At 38.8% G+C, this 24,565-nt stretch overlaps 1 protein-coding gene across 5 annotated transcripts in view; it reads left to right on the forward strand.

The window, feature by feature from the left end:
- SMARCA2 (SWI/SNF related, matrix associated, actin dependent regulator of chromatin, subfamily a, member 2) overlaps window positions 1-24,565 on the forward strand; it is a 119,435-nt gene that overhangs the window by 8,986 nt on the left and 85,884 nt on the right. For 4 of the 5 annotated variants that reach the window (XM_063180831.1, XM_063180832.1, XM_063180834.1 and 1 more), the window contains exons 2-5: window positions 4,187-4,447; window positions 12,366-12,489; window positions 21,947-22,276; window positions 23,120-23,221. In XM_063180831.1, coding sequence (XP_063036901.1) covers window positions 4,223-4,447; window positions 12,366-12,489; window positions 21,947-22,276; window positions 23,120-23,221 — 781 coding nt within the window. In that variant the 5' untranslated portion in view covers window positions 4,187-4,222. The remainder of the gene's footprint in view (window positions 1-4,186; window positions 4,448-12,365; window positions 12,490-21,946; window positions 22,277-23,119; window positions 23,222-24,565) is intronic. The other variant, XM_063180835.1, reaches the window with a different exon arrangement.

Below are 24,565 nucleotides of genomic sequence, written 5' to 3' on the forward strand. Positions count from 1 at the left end.
AAGAAGCTTAGACAGAGCACCTCTCCTGAGAAGGAAGGCAGAGAGAGCAGGGGTTTTAAGAGGATATTTCAGGGAGACCCCATTGTGGCCTTTGACTGTCTGAAGGGGCCTTATAAAAATGAGAGAGAGGGACTTTTTGTATAGGCACACAGTGGCGGGACAAGGAGCAGTGTTTTTAAACTTAAAGATATGTTTAGATCAGCTGTTAGGACAAAATTCTTTATAGTGGTGAAGCACTGGCACAGGTTCACCAGAGAAGTTGAAGATCTCTATCTCTGCAAGTGTTCAAGGCCAGGTTGAACTGGGCTCTGAACAACCGGATCCAATGGAAGGAGTACCTGCACATGGCAGGGAGGTTAGAACTAGATGATCTTAAAAGTCCCTTCCAACCCAAACCATTCTGTGATACTGTGTTTAAGAGCACGGGGTCTAAGAAAGAGCCCCGTGGAAGCCACTAGTGACAGGTCACCAGCCTGATGCCACCCCATTCACTGTAACCCCTTGTGCCTGACCCATCAGCCACTTGCTCACCCAGCACTTGATGTGTTTACCCATCTGTGTGCTGGACATTTTGTCCAGAAGGATCCTGTGAGAGGCAGTATTGAAATCTTCACTGAAATCCAAAAGGATTGCATCAACTGGCTTCCCTTGATCAAGTAAGTGGGTTACTCTGTCATAAAGTTAGGTTAATTCTGACAAGCAGGACTTTCCCATCATGAACCTATGTTGGCTGTGACCGATGGCTGCATTATCCTTCAGGTGCTTTTCAATAGTATTGAATTCAGAATAGTATTCTCCATAATTTTGCCAGTCACTGAAGTGAGACTGCCAGGCCTGGAGTTTCCAGGCTCATTCTTCTTGCTCTTCTGGAAAACTGGGACATCAGCCAGCTTCCAGTCAACTGGGACCTATCTGGATTCCCAAGTCCATTAGAAAATCATAGAGAGAGGTCTCGTGATGACATCAGCCAGCTCTTTTGAGTCTTCTCAGATGAATTCCATTGGGCCCTATAGATTTACAGGGAACTGGGAGTTTATCATTCTTACAGCCACTGTCCTCCAACTCAGGGCCCTGGGGCCCATTAATCCATCATTGGCATTGAGGACGGAGGCAAAGGAAGCATAAACATCTCTGCCATGTCCATGTCCTTGTTTGTGAGGTGGCTGTTCTCATCCTCTAAGAGGACAATGTTATTTCTCCACTGTCTTGTGCTATTAATGCATTTAAAACCCCTCTTTTTAGTGTTCCTCTCAGTTGTGGCCAGCTTCATCCTCAATTGAGCTTCAGCATGACATATTTTCTCCCTGCAGTGGTGAGCAGCATCTCTGTGATTCTCCCACATCACCTGACATTACTTCTGCTGAGCCTACCCCTTCTTTTTTTGCCCCTACCTCCCAAAGAAGATTCCTGTTCAGCCAAGCCATCTTCTGCCTCCCCTGCTTGACTTCTGGCATTTGGGAATTGCCTCTTCCTATGCCCTTAGAAGATGGTGCTTAAAATGTGACCAGCACTGACAGACCCCAGCAGCTGCAGAGCATTTTCCCAGGGTACCCTACTGACTGATTCCCTGAGCAGCCTGAAGTCTGCTCTCCTCATGTCCAGAGTGCAGGTTTTGCTGGCACTTTTCCTTCTGTCAGCAGATTTTGAGCTTGATTATTTTGTGGGCACTGAGGCCAAGAATGGGCACCAATCACCATATCTAGAGACCCTCCCTGTTAACAAGCATGAAATCAAGGACAGCATCTCTTTCATAGCCGGCTCTCTTAGGACATGAACCATGAAGTAGCATCCAGATGTTTTAAGAATCTCCTGGACTTGATTGTGCCAGCTGTGTGGTCTTCCTAATTAACATCTGGCAGGTTGAATTATGCCATAAGAAAAAGTTTTAGGGTTTCCCTTGGTTACTTGAGGAATTGATCTCATTATTGTGCTTGTATGATCTATAGCAGCCTCCCATGATCATATCTTCATTATTTGTTTATACCTTAATCTTACCCCAGAGGGTCTCAATCTTGCTGTTGCCAGTTGTAAGCTCCATACATTCTTGTCCCTCTGTTATAAACGATGCTATACCCCTACTTTACCTCTGCTGCCTGTCCTCCTGAAGAGCCTGTAAGTATCCAGCATGACATGCCAGTCACAGGACTCATCCCACTGAGTTTTTTTATGTCAGTGATTTCATATTTCTGGCACTGGGCCAAAGCTTCCCCTCGCTCCTTTCTCATGCTTGTAGTTCATTGTAGCCTACACCTCATGGAGCAGATAGAGTGATCTCACTTCCTCAGGTTCTGGTGTGCCATCCCATTGCTTATTACTGAGAAGCCTGGTTTTATCCCTTCCTGCCTCCCAATCTAGTTCAAAGCTCTGTCAATGAGCCCTGCTAGCTCTTGTGGTAGAGCCCTTTTTCCACTCTGCAAAAGGTACATACCTTCAGGTATCAGTATGCTATTGTTAAAAAAAAAAAAAAAAAAAGCAGATTCTGCTGATGACATCCAATTTTGGACCCACGTGCCCTGGGGAGCAGCAGACTTCTCTGTGACTTGGGTCTGGTCTGCATAGTAGGTCTGCTCTGCACAGCGGACTTCCCTTAAGAAGGGAGTCACCTATATCAACTACTCTTTCCTTTTTATTAACAGGGGCAGTCATGGTGAGAGTGGCAGGCTGTCTTACTCCAGATGGTTCCCCCATCACAGAAAGACCTTTGTCTACCTCATCAGTTGACTGTCCGGCCCATTACAGGGCATCATACCTCTTGTAAATGGTACCAGTCCTATTTGTTGTCTTCACATTTTCAGGAGGAAGGGTGTTCTGGCTAGTGTGGCCAATGGCCAGCTTCCAGTGTTTGTGTTCAAGAGACCTCTGCCTTCCTGCCTGGTAGGGTTCTGAGTCTGCCTGCATCTTCTCTTCAGTAGAGGTTTGAGACTTGTGAGACATTGAGAATAGCCTGTCAATCTCTCCCTCATTCTCACAAGTACTGCAAAGGCTGTTCACTTCACCCATGGCTCCTTAACCTGGCAACAGCTCACTTAAAATAACACATCTTCTGTGACAGGAGTGATGGTCAGCTGCAGCCTTATGGAGAGGCATCAGGCACTCCTGGCAGCCTGAGTCCTGAAGAACTTCATCTACCAATGGATAGTCTAGCTGGCTGAAGGCTTCTGACGTGGCTGGTGCAGCGAGTTCAGGGGGCATGAACTCTGCGGCATGTCAGAAAACCATACCTGAGGGAGCATTCACTAATAAGAGAATGCCCTTCTTCTCCAACTACTGTGTCTGTTCATTGCCTCTGTTGGCTGCTCCCAAGTGGTCATATGGGAGCGCAGCCGGTGTGCCCTGGTCACGTTCACTAGGACCCCATTTGAGAGAGTTGGAGCAGCCGCCATCCTTGCTGGCTGCAGTCATGCCCGGTCGGCTGCTCTAGGGCAAGCTGCCAGTCCCAGGTGGGTGTCAGTGCTCCCCTGTGGTTCCCCTGGCTCCAGCCCTGCTCACTGAAGTCAATGGCTCCACACTGGAGCTGTTTGCCTTGGCAGGGAGTGATTGGGGGCAGTGAGGCCATGTTCCAACCCGTCGCTGTCACTGCTGGCTCTGCCCGCTCCGCCACTCCAGGGCAGGCTGGTGGAGCCATGTCTCAGCGCTCATGGGCAAGTGAAAAAAAAGTTCTGAAAATAGTCTTAATAATCCTTTTAAAGTTTTCACTCTACTACCATGAATTTTACAAGTGCAAATTTCAGGCTAGTCACAGCTCTTTAGGGAAAGATTTTTTAACATATAGGTTACAGAGATGTCCTGCTCTCTTTCCTGCTTTTAGTAACTACTGTGCTGTGCTTGGCCCACATGGCACATCTGGTGATAGCAAGTCAGTTCATGTTTTTCTGATAGATGTTTCGCATAGCACACCAGCTGCTGTGTTGGGTACCATACAAATGTCCAGAAACTGAAGAGATTATCAGGATCCTTATCTTTCTAGTGGGTTTTTATAAGGATGGTCAAGCTAATGAGCAACATTAAGGACTGTGTAAGCCTTTTTCTGCTGGTGGCAGCTTGCATGTGTATTTGTGTACATGTGTATGTGTGTGTGTATGTGTGTGTGTGTGTAACAACTGATTTTATTAAATTTTTTGCCATACCCCTAATGTCACATAGAAATTGTGGTTTTGTTTTTGTTTTGTTTTGTTTTTGTTATTAGAGCTATTCTGCTAATTGAAAAGGAGACAGAAAATAGATGTCCACGCCTACAGACCCTGGCGCCATGCCTCATCCTGGTCCTTCCCCTGGACCAGGACCTTCACCTGGACCGATTCTGGGACCTAGCCCAGGACCAGGGCCGTCTCCTGGCTCCGTTCACAGCATGATGGGGCCAAGTCCTGGTCCGCCCAGTGTCCCACATCCAATGCCAACAATGGGGCCTACAGATTATCCACAGGAAGGCATGCATCAAATGCATAAGGTAATAGTTTATTACAAGTGAACCTTTTTTCCCCTACTTCCTCCACTTAAACTGCACATTTAGACCTGCTTAATTGCTTCTATACATCACCTGCAGAACTTTAGCTATGCTCTTACTTCTTTCTTTCTTACTAAAGATTATTGTTGTATCAGATGAAACACAGCTTCCTTGTTCTTAGTAGACTACTTTGGGGTATAGTTAGTAGTTTGGAAATGTTAATTTGTGAATTGTCCTTTTCAGTAAGACAGATGTTACTAGGGAGAAAAAAATGAATGATAGTGTTAAAACTTTAGGGCATACCGTTCTAAGCACTTTTTTTTGTTTTTCTTGTCTATGTGGATGTAGCATGCGGTTTTTTCTGGGGTGGTGTTTAATTTTGAATGAAATAATTGTTCCTTTCTTTAAAAAAAAAACAAAACAAAAACAAAAACCCCAAAACAATCTTAATCCACCTTAAAGGATTTCTTTTACAAATTTGTTTACTCTTCCATATTGAAAATGTGGTTAAAAAACATGGCTTTCAAGTTATTTTATGAGGACTCCATCTTACAAAGGAAGATGGAGTATCATGATGTATCATGTACGTATCATGATGACCTATCATGTAGAACGACGTATCATGATGACCTATCATGTAGAACATGTCAATAATTGTACTTCTGTGGTTATTGTTGTATACTTAAAATTAGACTGTGTGTGCTTAGACTGTGTGCTTAGACTATCATTAATGTTTTTTGCTTTGAGGAAATACTTGCCTCTGTGGAAATTCCTTTGTGAGTACAGTTTCTTTACGTATTGTCATTTTTGTTTGATTGTGTACCAGAGATTTAGAACCCGGAATAATTTTGATTGCAGTGATGTTCTACTCAGAAATATGTAGTAACAGCTTACAGAGCCAAGATATTGAAAACATTTTGGCAGCTATTGTTGATTACACTGGGAATTGTTATATGCACATAGAGAAAATTACAATAAAAAACTGTTTTAAAGTGAGAGAAGCATGTTTTAATTTTCCTCTTGAAATTACGTCTTCATTTTGACGCTCTCACGTACGGATCAGTTTCATTCATTAAAAGAGTATCCAATCAGTAGGGACGTGACATCACCATATTTTACATGAAGAACTAAAAATATTGTAATAACACAAAGACTAGATGACGTGAAGGAGGCTGTGATCCAGCTTTCCATTTGCACTGACCTGCTGTAATCTCTGAGAGGTCAGTATGTGCAGTAGCTATAACCTTTGCATTTGAATCTTGAGGTGTCTGATTTAGCTGCTAGCCAGATTAGACATTTGCAGTTGGCATTTTTTTTGTTTGTGGGGTCAATTACAGCCCAGCTTTTCAGAACTCTGTCACCAGACTTGATAGACAGGGTTCTCACTTCATTCCTTTCCATTTTTCTTGTACCTGTAGAAGGAGGTAGCCCCAGGAATTTTGCATAGAACAGCTGAATACTTCACACATTGTTTTTAATTGATATATCCTGTTATACTGATATATCGGGCAGTCAATCCTATGGTATAGTTAGAAACAAACCAACAAATGTCATCCCACAACATTTTTTCAGGGACTTCAGAGAACATCTCACAAGGTTCTGTGAGCCAGAGCAGAAGGTCTCCCATTGAGGTGGCATTGAAATATTTTGAAAAATGTACCACAAAGAGTCTGGTTAGCCTATTCAATGATGATCATTCAGTATAGTTACAGTAAATTACCTTTTCTATACCTTGGTTCTGATAATGGAATAAAGACTGTAATTTCACAAGTCTTTATTTTTTACCAGCAACAGGCTTACTGTTGTCTTTTACATTTGTACTTCTGAGGTTCCAGCATGTCTTCACATGTGTGTGATTAACCTAGAAAATCGGTCTGTTGATTTGATACAGGTGAAAAAAATAAAAAGTGAAATAAAATCTTACTTAATTTTCAGTCTATATGAGGTTTTAGGTCTGTTTTTCTGTGCAACTCCAGAAATAGTGTATTGGGATAACTGTTGGAAGGATATAAGAAATGCTGTAGAGGGGTGCCTTTAGATTATTTTGCAAGTCTTTCTGGAGCGCTGTTCATGAAATTAAAAAGCTGGTCAGCCACCTGTAGCTGGACCAAACAAACATTTTATTTTTGCTAAATAAAATATGCTGACTTTGAAGCCATGATATATCATAACTTTTTTTTAATGAGATGCAGTAAAAATGGGGGATTGCACCAGAAGTGTCCCAGTTTTGCAGTTGCTCTGTGGGATACTTATGTATGCACTGGCATTTAACTCTTCCTTTTAAAAGTCACACGCTTAAGTGAAACAACTGTGTTAGATGTTTGACTAGCTTACAAATGATAATATTGTGCAAAAAGCTTTAAAAAATTCAAAAGATCAAGCAATACCTAAAAGTGATTGAAACAAATTTTTATTAATAAATCATAATTCCTAAAGCATGTTTACTTAAGAACAGTTGTTATGAAAATTAAAGATTGTATATTCACTTGGAAACCAGAAGACCTTTCCATGGGAAAATTTACTATTAGTTTACATAATGCAGTTTTGACAGAAGCAGTAAATTAACTGCATTTCTTGCTGGTTTCTTAAAGACTGTCGACCAAATTTCCAGCAAAATATAGGTCCAGATTTTATTGAATTGTATCATGGATGCATCACAACTGTGATTAAGAAGGAATACTCAAGAAGTCTGTCAGGGATCCTGCTAAATGGACAAACTGTAACAGCCTCAGAGAATCTTGTGAAAGTAATACTTGGAAGCTGAAGGATGTTAAAAGAAAGCATTGCTACCTTCCTTGCCCTAGACTTACTTTTCTTCTGCATCCGCATAGAAGCTCCTCTGGGGAAGAGCGAGGTTACCTGGTTTTAGTCTGAATTGATCAAGCTTTTGACACAGTCCCCCACAACATTCCTCTCTAGATTGGAGAGAGATGGTTTTGATGAGTGGACTGTTGGGTAAGAAAGTGGTTGGACAGTCACACCTGGAGGGTAGTGGTCAATGGCTCAGAGTCCTGATGGACACCAGTGCCAAGTGGTGTCCCTCAGGGGTCTGTATGGGCACCAGTGTTACTTAATGTCTTCATTAATGACATAGGCAAGGGGACTGAGCAGGTTTGCAGATGATACCAACCTGAGTGGTGCAGACAATGTCTGAAGGATGGGACGCCATGTAGAGAGACCTGGAAAAGCTTGAGAAGTGGGTCCATGGGAATCTTAAGTGTTTTAACAAGGTGCTGCACTGGGGTTGGGGCAGCTCCTTGTACCAGCCCAGGATGAGGATGAAAAGATGGAGAGCAGCCCTGCTGAGAAGGGCTTGAAGGTGCTGGTAGATGAGAGGGTGGACATGACCAAGCCATGGTCATGTCCAGCCTGGAAAGCCACACGTGTCCTGGGCTGCATCCAGAGCAGTGTGGGCAGCAGGGCTGCGTCAGCTCTGGGCTCCCAGCACAGGAATGACGTGGACCTGTTGGAGTGCATCCAGAGGAGGCCACTAAGCTGACAGAGGGATGGAGCGCCTCTCCTGTGAGGAAAGGCTGAGAGGATTGGGTTTGTTCAGCCTAGAGAAGAGAAGGCTTTGAAATTACCTCATTGCAGCCTTCCAGTACCTGAAGGCAGCCTGCAAGAAAGATGTAGAAACACTTTTTACAAGGACAGGTGAAAGGGAGAATGGTTTCCAACTGAAAGACAGGAAGTTTAGATTAGATACTAGTAAGAAATTCTTTCTTGTGAATGTAGTGAGGCATGATAACAGGTTGCCTACAGTAGCTGTTGATGTCCCTTCACTGGAAGTGTTCAAGGTGAGTTTGGATGGGACTCTCAGCAACCTGGTCTAGAGACTGCCACTGTAAGGGGTTTGGAACTTGATGATCTTTGAGGTTCCTTCCATCTCAAGCAGTACTATGATGCTATGATGCAGCCTTCTGTTATCTTATGTGCTAGCTGGGCCACATGATTTTAGCTGCTTAACCTCTGATGTTATGACTACGTTGTAGCTTGTTAAGTTGAATGGTGCTCTCTTGAGGGATGGGTGGAGTACTATGAGCTCTTGGTTTATTTTCTCTTCCATTTAATTGTAACCTGATGCATAATCACTTCTTTTGTGAATTTGTAATGGGATATACTGTAAATGACTGCTGACTGGAATAATTAGAATGATGTCATGGGGAATATTACTGGTTTTGGTGAGTGAGATAAAATTTGAGGGAGAGAAAAAAGTCTTCAGAAATACAGTAGTTTTTACTAAATACGTTAGTTGTTCACTCAGATTGTTCCATTAAAACTGACAGCAAATGGTTTCCTGTTTCAGATGTTATTGGGTAATAGATTAGACAATGGAATCGAAGTATTTCTGTAAACATGCAACTTTTGTAGGCATGTTCCCCGCTTTTTGTTGTTGTTGTTGTTCATATGTACATTAGTAGAAAAGAAAGGAAGTATTGCCAACCTTGAAAAATCAACAGAGAACCTAATGCACAGTGGTGATTTTGTGATTTTTTTAGAGATTAATAGAATTGGTGGCCAAAAACTACTAATTCCTGCTGCGAGAGCTACAGTCAGACTGTAGCTCTTGCAGGGAATGCAGGGATGCATTCAGTTATGCTGTGTAGTTATGTGGCAGTTACATGACAACACGCTGGTGTTGGCCTTCTGTAATTCTGTTGTTTTAGAAGCTGTATGGTCTACAAGAAGACTAGTCTCAGTACTCAGTCTTTGATTTTAAGGCTGGAGGTTTTTTTACTTGATGTTTTTTTAAAAAAGGTGGATTAAAACAAAAAAAAAAAAAAAACCCAGATGCTGTAATGTCACAGTTTACCTGAATATAGGTCAAACTGTGATGCATCTATGAGAAGACCTTAGTTGCTAAATTCAGAGTAAAAGCACTGTAGGCAAAATTTTCCTTATGCATTAGACATTATGTAAGTCTGCCAAATCTATAGGCTTGTGGTAGCCTACAGTTGAAGTTCATCCCTCATTCTTTTTCTATAAGCATTGTTTATTTGGCCTGTTCAGTACTTATTTCCTACTTATGGGGACCAATCAAAACTGTAATTTCTACTCTAAGTTGAATATGTCGCAACTTCCTGTTTCCCTTCTGTTCTGTCATATTAGAAGACTAAAACAAAAAGGGTACCCCATTGTGGTAGTAGTGCTTTATTGGTAATATAAGTTACCTATCATGACAACGTTTTTGTGGAACATAGCTTTAATAACTTAGAGAGGACTGAAGAATTTACAGAAATGACATTGTGTTTAGATACCTTCTGTAATTTTTAACCTGTGGCATAGATTTAGAGTTATCCTCTAGCTCTGTAACTATACAGTGATTTAGAAAAGTTACCAAAAATAACTATTCCTCAGTTCTTATAGGCCACTGCTGTCCTCTGCTGAATTGTGTTCCCTATTGTATATGGTTTTTTCATAGCCAGTAGAGGTTCTTCTGTATGAAATACATTCTTGTATGTGCTAGTCTCTGCATACATTTGCAATTATGCAATCATTAAAACTAATTTTGACTTCACAGAAGTTCATGCCACCTTCATCTTTTGTATTTTTGCTAGTAAAAAGCTGATTTATGCGTTCTAATAAATTTAGTTTTCAGTTTTTTCACCACATAAGTAAATACACAGATGCAAACCCCTTTCTTGCTATATGTGTAGTCTCTCCTCCATTAGACTTGAAGCATTTCAATTTGCTACACTTGTTTTTGTGGCTGTGTTTTTTTAATAATACTTTCTTTACAAAAATCCGTTCTTTTGATCAATGATCTCCAAAGAAGCATGCCTTGAATAAAAGTTTTCTTCCATAGTCATGTTATTACCTCTCTGTTCTTGACTGATTTTTTTTTAAAAAAATTCCTCTGTCAAAGGCCACATACTTGCTTTTCTCTGTGGCTCTTTTTTAACTGGCAACTCCATCCCCATGCTCTTTATGCTGGTACTTCTGATGAATGCATGCTCTGTGCCTTCTTACTCCCACCCAAACTGTTTGCGTTCCCAGAGGTTTCATGGTTGCCACCTTTTAGTGCCGTGAAACCCATCCCTGCAGTTACATATGCCACAAATGTACAGCTAGAGACTTCTGTTCTGGAGATCAGATCAAGTTACCAGCAAGTCTCCTCCTCTTGGTGGCCATAAAGATACCATGGCAGCCAGCACATGCCATGACAAAATACCAATGCATCCAGCTTTATAGGTGTTTTGGTTTCTGTAATAGTCAGCTCATGCAGACAGAATGTGAAGCAAGAGTTTACTTCTGCACTGGCTGTCTTTGTAAGAAGGGATGAAGAGAGAGGGAGGGATCTTCATGCCTCAGAAAAGGGCACTGGGATTTACTTGGTTCGCAAAGTGGAACTATTTTTAATGTGTCAGTCATCTGTGTGTACATTTCTGCACCATAGCCCAAGTTCTTGTATTTAAAAATAGCTTATTGAGTAGTGTGTATTTTTCTGATACAGTTTCTTTTCACAAACATTTTTACACTGTCATGATAATTAAATGATTTAGTGAAACATGAAAAATCTATTTTATTTTTCCTTTTCTATAACTTTCCTCCTTTTAACTCAAACTTCTGATAAGAAAAAATGATAGTGCAATCCTTAAGAAATGCTGAACAACAACAAAAAATTCTGTGTGTTTAAAGGTGTTTTCAGTCAAATCTGATGATTGCAATTGAAAGTAAAAATTTTATGTGAAGTGTTTATGAAAATTGAAATTTAGAATTATTTTTTCTTTTGTAGAAAGGGTGACCTTTGTTTAGTTTTGTTGAAATTTAGTCATGTGCAACAAATTACTCAAAAATAAGAAATGTGACACTTCTTTTCTATGAGCTGATGTAGGTTCCAGCACATTTGTTTAATTAGCTTCCTGCATTTTCCACTGGAATAAGTTATCTTTAGTCTCTTTTTTAAAAGAAGTCTCAATAAAGAGATTTAGATACATTTAGATAAAACAGACCACGAGGTCTCCATTCGCAGTAGTGTTTGCAAGAGCAGCATTTAGTGTGCGTGCATGTGTGTGTTAGAGTGGGACAGAGCTGTGTATTTCTGTAGAGGGGAGCTAAGTGATTCCAGTCCCTTCCTTCCTAATGCAAAGCCTTACAGAGCTCTAAGTTAGAAGTTAATTAGCTTAATCCTTTCCGTAGTTAGGAATATGATAGAAGTTTTGCTTTCATGGAAAACTTCATTGTTTCTTGGGACATCTTTCTTCCAATGTTACTTTTCCCTTGTTTTCACTTTCAGAACTCTTCAGTTTTTATTATGGAGCCTTTTTCAGTGCCCAGAATGCCTTCAGCATGTTTTTCAGACTCCAGGCTATATTTTCTACACTCTCTGAGGAGGGCACTTGGAACTGTTCTGTGTCTGAAGTACCATGGGAACTCTAGTTTTAGAGGAGTGTATGAGGGGACAGGCGCTGTAGGGAACACAAGTATTGTTTTCCCTTCCTTGACTGCCTATCCTTGTTTTTGTTACTTCCTGCAGTGTCACCCTTGTTTTTGAAGAGAAACAATGTTGAGACATTCCAGTAAAGCAGTGACTGAAAGGGCAAAGTTTGGGCTAAAAATAACTCAAGTTAAGCCACAGGCTCTACTTTCATAAGTTAGTGTATGTTACACTGCTTTGTAATATGACGCCAATACAGGTTATGTGTTTTTATTTGGACAGTTTGCCTCCCTGCCATTGCCAAGAAGTTCATACAGGGAAAAAAGGCAAAAAGGAAACAAGGGACAAGCAGTCTAATAGTGTTCTGTGGTTCCCTAAATATGTGATTTCAGGGCAGAGGTTCCTGTGTTTTATTTGTTTTGAATGACTGCTGAAAGAAGTTCTTCCTCTTCATGTATTAGTTTAGATTTTGAGTTAGTCATTCATATTTTTAGAGTGGATTTATATACTATCTCTCTCTAAATACTTATCTTGTTTTCACAGTCTATGGATGGCTTGCATGAAAAAGGAATGGCTGAAGATGTTCACTGTGGCTCCATGAAGAGTATGCGACCTCCTCATCCTGGAATGGGTCCACCTCAGAGTCCAATGGACCAGCATAGCCAAGGTTTATCCATACTATGCATGCTCTATGATTTTGGTGCCTCTTGTTCCACAAAGAGCCTGTCATTCCATATCACAGATTGCCAGTTATTTCCCTTCAGCTTTGTTTGGAAAAGCTGAACAGAGCAAGGCAAATAGCTGAATTGCTTTGCTTGCTGGAGGATCCATTAGGCATGTATTGGAGAAAAGCTAAGGTTCAAGTCTGTAGCTGGGGCAAGTCTATCACAGATTTCAGTTTGCATCTCTAAAGAAAAAAACCCATCAACTTACTTACTATCTTATGTGGCTGCTGTGAATGTAAGTACATTTTAATATGATTTACTATCATCAAGTGCTGATCAATGTACTTTCCAATGTTTTTTATGCCAGAAGATAGAAACTCTTTTTAACATATCGCTATGTGCCTTCTTTGTGTCTGTAGGTTGGAACATAAAAGGACATGCATTCTATGAGCAGCTTGGTATTCTGGAGATTTAACTAGAAACACCTGCTAGTATTAATAAGTTCAACAGCAGACAAAACTTTCTATGTTGCATGCTTAATTATTTTACAACAACTTTTGAAGAATCCCTAATGAAATTAGACTCTTGGTGTGACACACTCTGTACAGATCTGTTAGGAGGTGGTCCTGAACTTCTTTGTGCTTTTCAGTGGTATGTGACTGAAACTCTAGTGTGTAACTTGCCAGCTGTATCCCAGTCTGGGACCCAGAAAGTAATGTTTTCCCACTAAACCTTTCAGTATCAATTTAGTAAAATAGAACTGACTTTGCAGAGACAAGTTCTTCATTAGGTAAAACTTCCTCTTTTGTTCATTTCACCAAAATGTAAGCATGATCATCTGGGAGACAAATTTTGCATGTCTTTGCACTTAGAGGACACTTCTGCTTAGGATGAAATGAAAGAGCATTTGGTCTAAAGATGAAGATGGGACAGTTCATACATTATGTACTGAAAATGCAGGAGCATAGGTTGCAAATGCTTCAAATACAAATAGCTTCTGAGTTGTTTTCTCCTTTTCTGTGCTGCCTCAGGTCAAATTTCCAGGTTATTTTGCACTGTAAAAAGATGATTGATTGTATTGATGGTAACTTTGTCATGATAGATACTACATATTCCTAACTCCCTTTTTTTGTATGCCAGCAACTGTTACAATGTAAACAGAGATTACTAGAGTTATGATGTGGAGCAGGCTTTTAAAAGAAGTGGTCAAAAAAGTCTCCCGATGTTCTAATATTCCAGATACTTTTTTTGACATTATAGAGGACTGTTTTAGCTTTCGTTGACTTTGTGTCTCCATTTTTTACACAACTGTCTTTTCCACAAAAAAGTGGTGATGGCACTTGATGCTGTTCTGATACTTGCTGGGCAAAGTCCCATCTACTAGACTTGTAGGTTTTTGCCATTAGTGTTGAGGTCCAGGGTAGAAAACCAGGTTCCTTGATAGCCTGTCAGCCTATTAGATATTTTTTTATCTGATTTCCCACAACATTAGAGAAAGTAGCACACTTGTATTTTTACAAATTTTCTGGAAATATGCAGTACGGTTAATGACAGTTTACCCATGCCCACACTCATGGCAAAAGGACAGAATGACTTCTCTGAGAATCCATGGGAGGATGCCTGGTAACTCTTGAAGTCCTGACAGAATCTTCGATTGGGTGTGGTAGAAACCAAGGCTTACTATAACGTTCACTTCTTCATGGATGTCTGATAGTTGAGCTTACAGTACACGGTTGTGTACAATTTTTAACAATGTAAGTGTCAAGTAGAAAATGATACCTCATTAGTTCTAGGTCTGGTTTTTTCATGGGTATTGTTTGTAGTCCTCAAGTTGAAGTAGATAAATATGCACTAATTGATGGTTTTGGGGGGCATTTGAGGGAAAGTAGCTGAATAAGTTCAAAACCCCAGGAAAGGGATTGCTTTAAATTTCCCCATTAATTTGAGAGCTTAGGAAGAATGGCCGTGTGTCATTAAATATTGTTGTAGGTAAAATAAATATTGTCTCTCTTTATGTCTTTGGGATGTTGGCTGTAATTCAGACCTTCAAGAACAGTTTTCTGGAAAAATCACAGAATCATAGAAACATAGTATGGTTTGGGTTGGATGAGGACCTTTAAAAGTCATTCTGTCTCTGTTCCCTTTTGCAGTGAACAGGGTCATGTTGAACAAGATCAGAGCCCCATTGTTCAGAGTTGTTCAGTGCCCCAGTGAAAGTCACTATGAATGTTTCCAGGGATGGGGTGGGGCATCTACCAACTGATCTGAGCAATCTGGCCAGAGTTTCACTACCCTCATTAAAAAAAAAAAATAGTCTTCCTTACATCTAGTCTGAATTTATTGACTAAAATGATTCCGCCTTGTCCTGTGGTACTGTCCTTGTAAAAAGTCTCTTTGCAGCTTTCTTTTAAGCCTCATTCAAGTATTGAAAGGCCACAACAAGGTCTCCCTGGAACCTGCTTTTCTCAGGAGGAGCAACCTCTGTTCTCTCTGCCTGTCCTCACAGGAGAGCTGGTCCATCTCTCTGATCATTGTGGCTTCCTCTGAATCCTGTCCAACAATTCCATGTGCTTCCCATGCTGGGGACTCCAGAGCTGATGCAGCCCTGCAGGTGGGGTCTCAGCAGAGCAGAGGGGCAGAATCCCCTCCCTGCCCTGCTGCCCACCCTGCTCTGGATGCAGCCCAGAACGCCATTGGCTTTCTGGGCTGTGACCACACAACGACAACTCATGTCAAGCTACTTGTCCTCCTGTATCCCCAAGCCTATTCAGCAGGGCTGCTCTCAACCCCTTCATTCCCCACTATGTATTGATACTAGGGTTTGTCTTGACCTTTGTGCAGAACCTTGCACTTGGACTTGTTAAACCTCATGAAGTTCAGGTTGTCACACTTCTTGAGCTTGTCCAAATCCATCTGAATTGCATAAAGTCAGCTTTTAGCCCGACAAATTTACTATTATATATTACGTAAATATGATACTACTATATTATTTTTATATACTAGTCAAACCTGTCATTTTTCTGCAAGCCATAAGCTAAATTCCTTCGTTAAAATGTCAACTGGTCTGATACAGTATTTGTACAGTTGTCAGGAAAAATGATCTTAGCCCACGTATGGGGCTTCTCTGTGCATTGTTAAAGCCAGTAGCGTGATGATTGACACAACCTTGTCTGCCTGGTAGAGTCGTAAAAATTCCTTGGCTTGTTACTGTATGATACTGTGATTTAAGACAAAGATATCACTAAGTAAAATCAATATAATCTGCATTAAATACATTATGATAATTAAATGACAGATTATAAACTTAACTGTAACTAGAAGATGATCATCCAATTGTAGATTTTTCTAGTCTTTTGGAAGTCTGTTTTGGTTGAGTGCTGTTCAAGGTATTTATGATCTGGAAAAAAGTTTGAAGTCAGTACAAATAAAAATTTTATATAACACAGAGGTTTAGCAGTGAATAATAAACAAGTTAGTTACAAAGGCTCATCGGAATCTGAGAAGAATGTACTTATTTTTCTAGCACAGGTTTTAGTACAGCCAAGAGCCATGCATGTCGAGGAGCGAAGTAGTTTGCTGTGTAGTAGTATAAACTGTGTTATAAAAAGCAGTCTATACTGCTGAGAGGAGTGTGTTTGTTTTATCCTAGAGAATGTTAAGCTCCATTTTTTAATTTGTCTGATGAGAGAGTTAAAAGAATACTTGATCAGTCTGCACATTCCCAGACAGTAAAAGGGTTTGTAATTGATGAAGCCTTTAAAGGAAAAAAAAAGAAAAACCAGTGTATTTTGCTATCTGCAAAATTGCCTGCAAACTATTTGAATTCAAAATGTGTTCCAATAGCTGTATTTTACTTAATGAAGATATTTAACCTTTGGAACAAGGATTGCCCAAGTATTTGTGGAAGGTTTTGTATCATACAAAAGCTAAATCAGCACTGGATGTCTTTGTCATCTGTCCCATAGACCAAAGGGAGAAGTTTGTTTAGAGGTCAAGAGTCGCTGGTCTGTTTTGGAAAAGCTAGGTATGCTATTGTAGCTGTAGTGGTCCCTCATTGACAGAAATCTGCCTGTTCATGGGCTCCAAGATTCTGAGAAGGACTGGTAAGCTAGACTGGGAAACAATGTCCTTAAAGTTTTTGACAATGGCAAGGTGGATAGTCTTCATAAAATGCTTCAGTACTTAGAAATCTGGGTGGAGTACTTGTGATGAATCCATAGGCTGTTGTCCTTCTGTATGCAGTTTACAATGGGAAGTGGTCACAAAATGAGTTTTCATTTAAATGCCAGATGTTCCAATAGCAGTCTTTTTAATTCTTTTTAGTAATTTTGTAAAAGAGGGAAAAGTATTTGTATGTAAGTGCAAAAGCAAGATTTTTTTATAAAATATATGCTTACAAATGTGCATGATAAATTAGAAGTAAATTGACAACTGCACATGCAGTTGTAGATATGGTTATGTAAATCAAGCATACAGTTGTGAATGAAGAAGAGAAAGTTGATACAGAATTTTGGAAGTAATGATTCTTATGTTAGGAAATAATTAACTATCCTTTTCTGAGGGGAAATGAATTATGAGCAAATCAGAAACATTTGAAAGCTAAATCTGCAAGAACTGGTTCATTTTACCTAAGTGCCTGTTCACTGGTTGTATGGTAATTACTGTTCTGAGATTTTTGCATTTTTTTTAACCAACAGTAGTTACTAAGTTAAGGTATGCAACTTTATTATTTAGTTTCTCTGTTTATTTTTTTATTGGTGCTCAGTGAGATGCGAGTCATGCAGAAAGAATGTTTTACTAGCTCAGACAGATCATCACATTTTTATTGTGTACTGCAATAGGATGATTTTCAGAAGTCTGAATATATGGGAGAAAATAGTATGAGTTGGTATATTTCTCCTCAGCAATTGCTCCTTCCAGTCTTACTGCCAAATTGGAGAAAGGGTAACATTCCTGGCTAGTTTTGGTGACAGATTCTCTTTTCTTGAACTTATGTACAATGATGCTCCTGTTTAGTGCCAATGCCTTTGTTTTGATGCTAACAGGTTAAATGAGTGGAAAATGCATTGCTCCAATTTCATATTTAGCTGTTGAAATAGTAAGCTTACTACATGTTTCCGATTTTGAATTTGGTTAGAAACTGTCTTCCGGCGCTGTGAGTGAACTGTGGTGAATTCTTCAGTATTTATATGAGGAGTATGACATTTACTGTAAAAAAATGTTATCCAGCAGATTAAAATCATGGTTAGAATTGACTTTTGAAGGGGATTGGATAGAAGTTTGAAAGACAAGCAAATTATTTATATAAAATAAAATACTTGTATTATAAAAACTTCATGAAAATATGTAAATGAACTGGAATAAACAGTTTCTGTGGTTTTCTGTGATTTGTAAAAATTAAATGAAGTTACTGTGATACAGTAGTGAAATACAGGCAAATTTGAATTGTTCTGCTGTCTTTTCTTGCTGTTTGTAAGTGGAAACATAAGGGCTGAAGGAATTTAGCATTCTGGGACTTGATCTATATTACTTTTTATTAGTCATGCAGTATTTGTTGGACTTAAAAAGACATGCCATTTTTTAACTTCTAGAATTCACAAATATACTGCTGCTTCAGAGGTAATGTTCATTGTCCCTACTGTTCTTAAACTAGTTGCATTTCCTTTTCTGAATTCATTCAGAATTTTAAAGATGAGGAAAGACCTGCCACCTAATTCTTCTGTCTGCCAGTGTAAGACCTTTCAACAGTTTTATTTCTTCAGTCCTAGTTGTAAATTACTTGCACACATGACCTCTCTTTCTTCTTTGTTCAATTTCACAGTAACTGGTGTTGACCCTGGCCACACTACTGAGAGGGAAATTTTATGTTTGCTTGCCTTAGGAAAGTTTGTAGCCTCAATCTGACATGGGCATACTTTTCACTGTGTTTCAAAACACTGTGCTTTTGTCCTGTGTGTGTGTATTTGATTCTTTTTCTTTGTTTTTTAAGCTAACTTCAATTGATGATTGAAGTGATAGTTCAGTGAGTTACACAGCTATTATTTCTTCAATCCTGTCTATACCTTCCAAATCCAAAAATCTTCTTACAGTCATATTCTTGAGTACAAATATACCTTTTCTGTTGGTTTTAGTATAAAGATTTGACCTATATGTTCCTCAGGCACTTTCGTTGTTTAAGACTTAGTAAATTTTAGCGGCAGTTCAAAACCTCTGTTGAACATTCCAGTGTTTGGACTGCTAAAATTTTGAGATTTTTCTGTATCTTTACTAGGTTTTTGAATTAATTTGTAGGTGTTCTTTCCATTTCATTATAGCATTAAAAGTGTTGAAAAAAGGGTCTAAATTTTTAGCACTCTGATTTTCCAGCTTTAAAACAGAAAAGAAAGATGTTATTGTTTCTGTTATCTGAAGTGAAACAAAAAACAATTAAAGCAGAAACATTGTGTACACACTGCCCTCCAACAGTACTTGGAGAAGCATTAGAACTAGGATTTCTTCCAATGTTCATACTGTAAAGAATATACATTGTTTATGATGTGCTGTGTTGTATTTTTGCTGAACAAGTTGATGCCAAAGTGGGATTAAATATGTTTCTGATTATGCGTTCAGTTAGGAAAACTTGAGAAGGGCTTCTGATGAAGCCTCTTCTATAAACCATTGAAGGGCTATGGGAAAGACAGGACTCTCCTCAAAGATGCACAGTAAAAGCAGAGAAGTAATGTTTACAAATTGTGTAAGTGAAATTCTGATGGGACTTAAGCGAAAGGAAATCCAGCATTACAGTTAATAGGAGTTACTGTCATTTGAGGTTTTCAGAGCTCAGTTAGACAAAATCTGGGGAAACCTGATAAAGCTTAGAAATTACCGCAGTTTAAAATTACAGACAGGGTTGTTTGGCCTCCCTTTCCTGGTATTCTCTGTGTTGTTCAGAAGTGTAGGTTACTGTTGTCCTTTTATGGTGAGACAGTTTTAGGGGATGTTCTCATGTGCATGCTTATCTGTGTTAGAGTCTATGTGTAATAGGATAGGAAAAAAGCAAGTAGTATAAATACTTTATTGGGACAGGCTTGTGACTGTATCTTTTTTTCACTATCATAATATGAAAATTTTCACACATTAAAGAAAAATTTTCATATAGCATCACAAAATTTACATTGTGTAAATGCCACATTTTAGCATCTTTACAATAAGTTTAGAAGGATTTTGTTCTTTCCTGACTTCATGGAATGTTTTTATTCTTCTTCTTGCCAAGCACAGTTTTCCATTATTAAAAATGCTAATGCAGAGAACTTGGAGTAAGAGAGAAGGTACAAGTAATAAATTCATAATTGGAAAGATCTGCTTTTGAAAACTCTGTCTGCTTTTTGAAAAATGTCTGCTTTTGAAAACTCCTCTTTGCAAAACTTAGTCACAGACTTTGCAGCTTGAACTGTCAGGACTGAAAACAAATATTCAACATCTTAAACCACTGTTCTAAACTTTGTAGTCCAGATGCATTTCAAGGTTTTGAGTCTGAAACATATCAGTCATTAAGGAATTTAAAACTTGGGCAGTATAACTTGAGGAGGGACAGAAACCGTTTTTTCAAAAGCAGTTCTGAAAACAATGTCATTCCAGTTAGGTGCCATTTAAAGTAAAACCTGAGATTTAGAAATATAATAATGGATAAACATTGCAATAAACCTCACTTTGTAGTATAAACCAGTAATGCAGTTGCATATTTTTTTGTTTTGTTGTGGTGTGATGGGTATTTTTTTTAAGCAGTGTGCTCAGCAAGAGGGATTTGTAGCTTACCCTCTTCTCTTAAAATAATAACAAGATAAAAGTAAGTTATGGATAAGTGGAATAAACTTGAGTTATTTATCATGCTTTTTATCACCAACAAGGGATGTATAGACAATTTTTATATTGAACTAGTATATAGCTCCAGTAGTTCTAACTTTTTAATGTCTCTTCCTTTTCTTTGAACTTCTGCCCTCATTTTTCTCTTGAACTATATAACTTCTCTTATTCTTTCCAAAATCATCATCTTTTCCCATGGTCATCATCTTTAGTTTGAATGTTTCTGTCTTATCTGATCTTTTCCTATCACAAATCCCCTTTTTCCCACTGTTCTTCTATCTCATTTTGTTTGGGGTTTTTTTAGGAAAACTGAAATCCTTTCTTCTTATTCTTCTGTCTCATACATTTACAACCTTTATTTAAGTTGAGCACAAGTTTCAATTCTTAGGCACTCTGATCTCTTTACTGGTTAAAGTTCTAGTGACTTACAGCTCCTGTCATCCCAGAGTTGAGAATGAACAGTGGAGATTACTTTGCGGTTTTGCCTATGTGGCCTTTCCTGAAGGGTCAGTAGGAAAAGTGAAGCTAAAGAGCGAGCAAAATTTCTTTTGTGATCTGTACTACATATAGATGAAATAGAAGTTGTTTCACTTTAAAGTGTCAGGAAAATTGGGAAAAGAGTAGTTTGGGTGTCACAGAATCATGAACTGTATCATGTTCTTTGGAGTTAGGATCTTTGGCTGTAAACATGGAATATGAAAATGAGCCAGAAGAGTTTTAGATTTTTATGAATTTTTTTAGACTTTTCCAATTTGTGAGAAGATTATTTGTGTTCCACAATACCAGAGCGAAGTGAGTAAATATTGTTACCTCTTTTTCACTCTTGGTGGATAAAATCCCCAAAAACTAGGTGTCTGTTGTGCTTTTTGGAGCTCAAGAAAATATGTAGTAGGTGTAATTAATGTTCAGAATTAAAACCACTTTTCAAGCGGTATAGTAAGATATAAGTGCTGTTCATTTCAGAACTGTGATTGCTCTTGACATAGTCTTCAGCAGCTTCTTCAGACAGTGATTTTTGTGCTTGCAGTTGATGTTCCAAGTTGTTGAGTATCCAGACGGCAAAAGGTATTCAACGTACCTTGTCTGGCTCAAACCTTTAATCTGTATAAACTAAAGAGTAGATGTGCGGAAAGTGAATACCAATTATTTCTACTTTTATATGTTGGTGAGCGTTGGCAAAGAGGGCCTGTGGAAGTGAATGGATATTACTTGATGTATGTGCCTCAAAATAAACTTAGGCTATTAAGCTATAAACTAGGCAGACTTCACTCCATATGTTCTACAAAGCAACATTTTTCCATAGTTCTAGTAAATAACACTATATCCCCAGGCTTCTGTATATTTCATGTTTTAGTTTGTCTTACTCCAAATATATAGGTAATTGTTATACTTAGGAATTATTGGACTAAATAACTGTAGTTCTTCTTAAAGAAGAGCTCCTGAGTCTATCTTGATATTGCAGGGAACTTTGGATTGCACTTTTGTCTTCACAGAAAATGCTACAGCTATCCAGACCTGAGAGAGATACTTTTATACTTTATGTACTGTTAAAATATTGGATGAAATTCAGGTTTAACTAGCAGAGTGGTAACTTTATGATTCTTCTACCTGTTCTAGGTTATATGTCTCCACATCCATCTCCACTCGGAGCACCAGAACATGTGTCCAGTCCAATGTCTGGAGGAGGTCCAACACCACCTCAGATGACTCCCAGTCAGCCAGGACCCATTATAGCAGGAGACCCACAAGTTATGAATCAGCCTAACAGAGGGCCTTCCCCTTTCAGCCCTGCACAGCTGCATCAGCTGCGGGCTCAGATTCTAGCATACAAAATGCTGGCTAGGGGTCAGCCCTTGCCAGAAAACCTCCAGCTTGCTGTCCAGGGCAAGAGAACCCTGCCTGGCATTCAGCAGCAGCAGCCTCCCAGTGCCTTCAACAGGCAGGCTGGTAAGTGAGTCTTTGGTAAAAGTCATTGCTCAGGTAATTCTTGAAGTTCTGCCTGTGATAGATTAAGAAATGGGTGCTGTGCAGGGCTGTAATTTGGACCTGTATTAAGCCTTAGCAAGTGCATGAAACACATCTGTTATTAATAGGATATTGTCAAAATAGAATACTAATAACTGAAATAGAAGTTATTTCACTGTGCTGTACTGTGTCTGTCTTGGTATGCTTGACAGTTTTTGAATGTTAATTGTACTTTACTGATAGCAATTCCCCTTGTTTTTCTTACGGTGAATTTTCAGTCTCCTGTTGCTATGCAGGAAAGTAGATAAATAATCTGGATCAAGTTGACTGATTATTTAGGTTGTTGGAAAATAAACCACATGTAGTGTGCTGTTAAGTGCAAAACATAAGAAAAAGGAAGTGTGCTTACTTTTTTCTCACAATGGTGATAGATGTTGCAGTAAGGTAAGCAAGCACATTTTGGTCCTAAGAAAACTCTTACATTAAACACCCTGAACCTGTTAGTTTCTGAACACTTCCATTACTGAGTTTGTGTTAGAATCAAGGGTTAAGATGATATTGTTTCTTAAGTTTTAATAATGTCACTGTTCACTTCATTTTGGTGGATATGGCTTTGCTACCAATTAAGTTGGGTTTTTTCATGAAACATGATTTTAGGTATGTGTATTACTTTCATATGTATTAACGATAAAAACTACTTAAATCCTTACTTAAAGAAGAAAAGCATTACTTGCCTGAATAGACTAGCATGCTAGAAAACAATGATTTTTGAATCTTGGAAATAGTTTGTGTTTCAGCAAATTTTATTCCTCTGTCAAATTGCAGGTATTGGATTACATGCAATGAGTGGTGCTGCTGCTGGACCAGGGGCTGCACCAGGGATGCCTGGACATACAACTGCCATTACCCCTAAAACGTGGACTGAAGGTATAGTGGGAAAAGGATGTGGGGAAAAGTAAAAAGGAAAGGTAAAATGTTGTGCAAGAAAAATGTTGTAACTTCTACTGTGTCTAAGATTTTAATCAAGGAGAGTATAACCTTTTATTCATATGGAAGAGACCCACATGAAATTACTGCAATTTTTAGACAGACTGAACATGAAGCACCTTTTTACAATCAGAATGAAATCTGTATGTTTTCTGAGGAACATGCATAAAAATTAATAACTTATGTTCTGAGTATACTTAATTGTAGCAAGCTTGTCTTTCACCTTTGCTACTGTAAAAGAAGTTCTCAAATCATGGTAGAATTATGCTGTTGCCTTCTGTATATTTTGTTCTTTTGGAATCAAATTGCTTTGAAGGATCAGTGCAATCTTTGAGATCAAATGAACGCTGCAACTTTTTCCCCCATGTCTTCAAATATATTTGTCATTCATTGCAGTCATTCAGCTTCCCCGATTCCCTGAGAACTGAGGTTGCACAGAGGCTTTTGATGGGCTTGCTTTTTCTTCCTTCTTATAAGCTGAAATGCAGTGTAGCTGCCTACAGAATCTACAGCTTGTGCTCAAGTTCCTTTTCTGGAGTTGGATGCAGATGTGTGAATGACAAATGGTGATCTCTCTATATTTCAGGATTGGTTTGAATCAAGGTTGATTGCAAGATTGCAGGTGTACTTTACAGTTGTTTTACCTAGCTTAAGTGACTATGACTCTTGAGATAATTAAAGCAGTATCTTTATTTTAGCAATGTCTGTTAACAGTGAATTTGTGAACATCTGAAGGCATGGGTAACTTGTCACAATGAAATTCTAAAGTCCATGACCTTTAGGGACTGTAAATGACAGGTACCATTTTCATGTTAACGGAGGTGTTGCTTTTCAAAGTGATTAGAATAATTGAGTTTCTGATATTTTAATTAAATAAAATTTATAGGAGATCATAGCGAAAAAAAAGCTATTTATATCTGGCAGGTATTTCTGAATACAGTTGAAAAATTTTCACATGGTTATCAAGTTCTGGTAGAGGTCTGAAATCAGACCTAGTTCTGCTTGTTGCTAGGTTGTGGTTAGATGCTTTCTTTTAATGGTAAGGATAGTGAACAAGAGGCAGAATGAGGTCTTGCATTTGGAGGAAGTCAGTTCTACAGCTGTTTCATTTCTGGTGACACTAGAATTAAAAGTCCACAGAAATAGCAAAAGAAATGGCATTCATTATAAAATTTCATGTGTTTTGTTTTTCTTTTGGCCATTTCTTGCAGTGTATGGTATACTTGCATTTTAGTATGCCTGTTCAAAAACAGAATGTAATCTCAGTGTGCCTTTTCTGGTGAT

Source organism: Melospiza melodia, chromosome Z (genome assembly GCF_035770615.1).
Source record: "Melospiza melodia melodia isolate bMelMel2 chromosome Z, bMelMel2.pri, whole genome shotgun sequence".
Lineage (NCBI taxonomy): Eukaryota > Metazoa > Chordata > Aves > Passeriformes > Passerellidae > Melospiza > Melospiza melodia.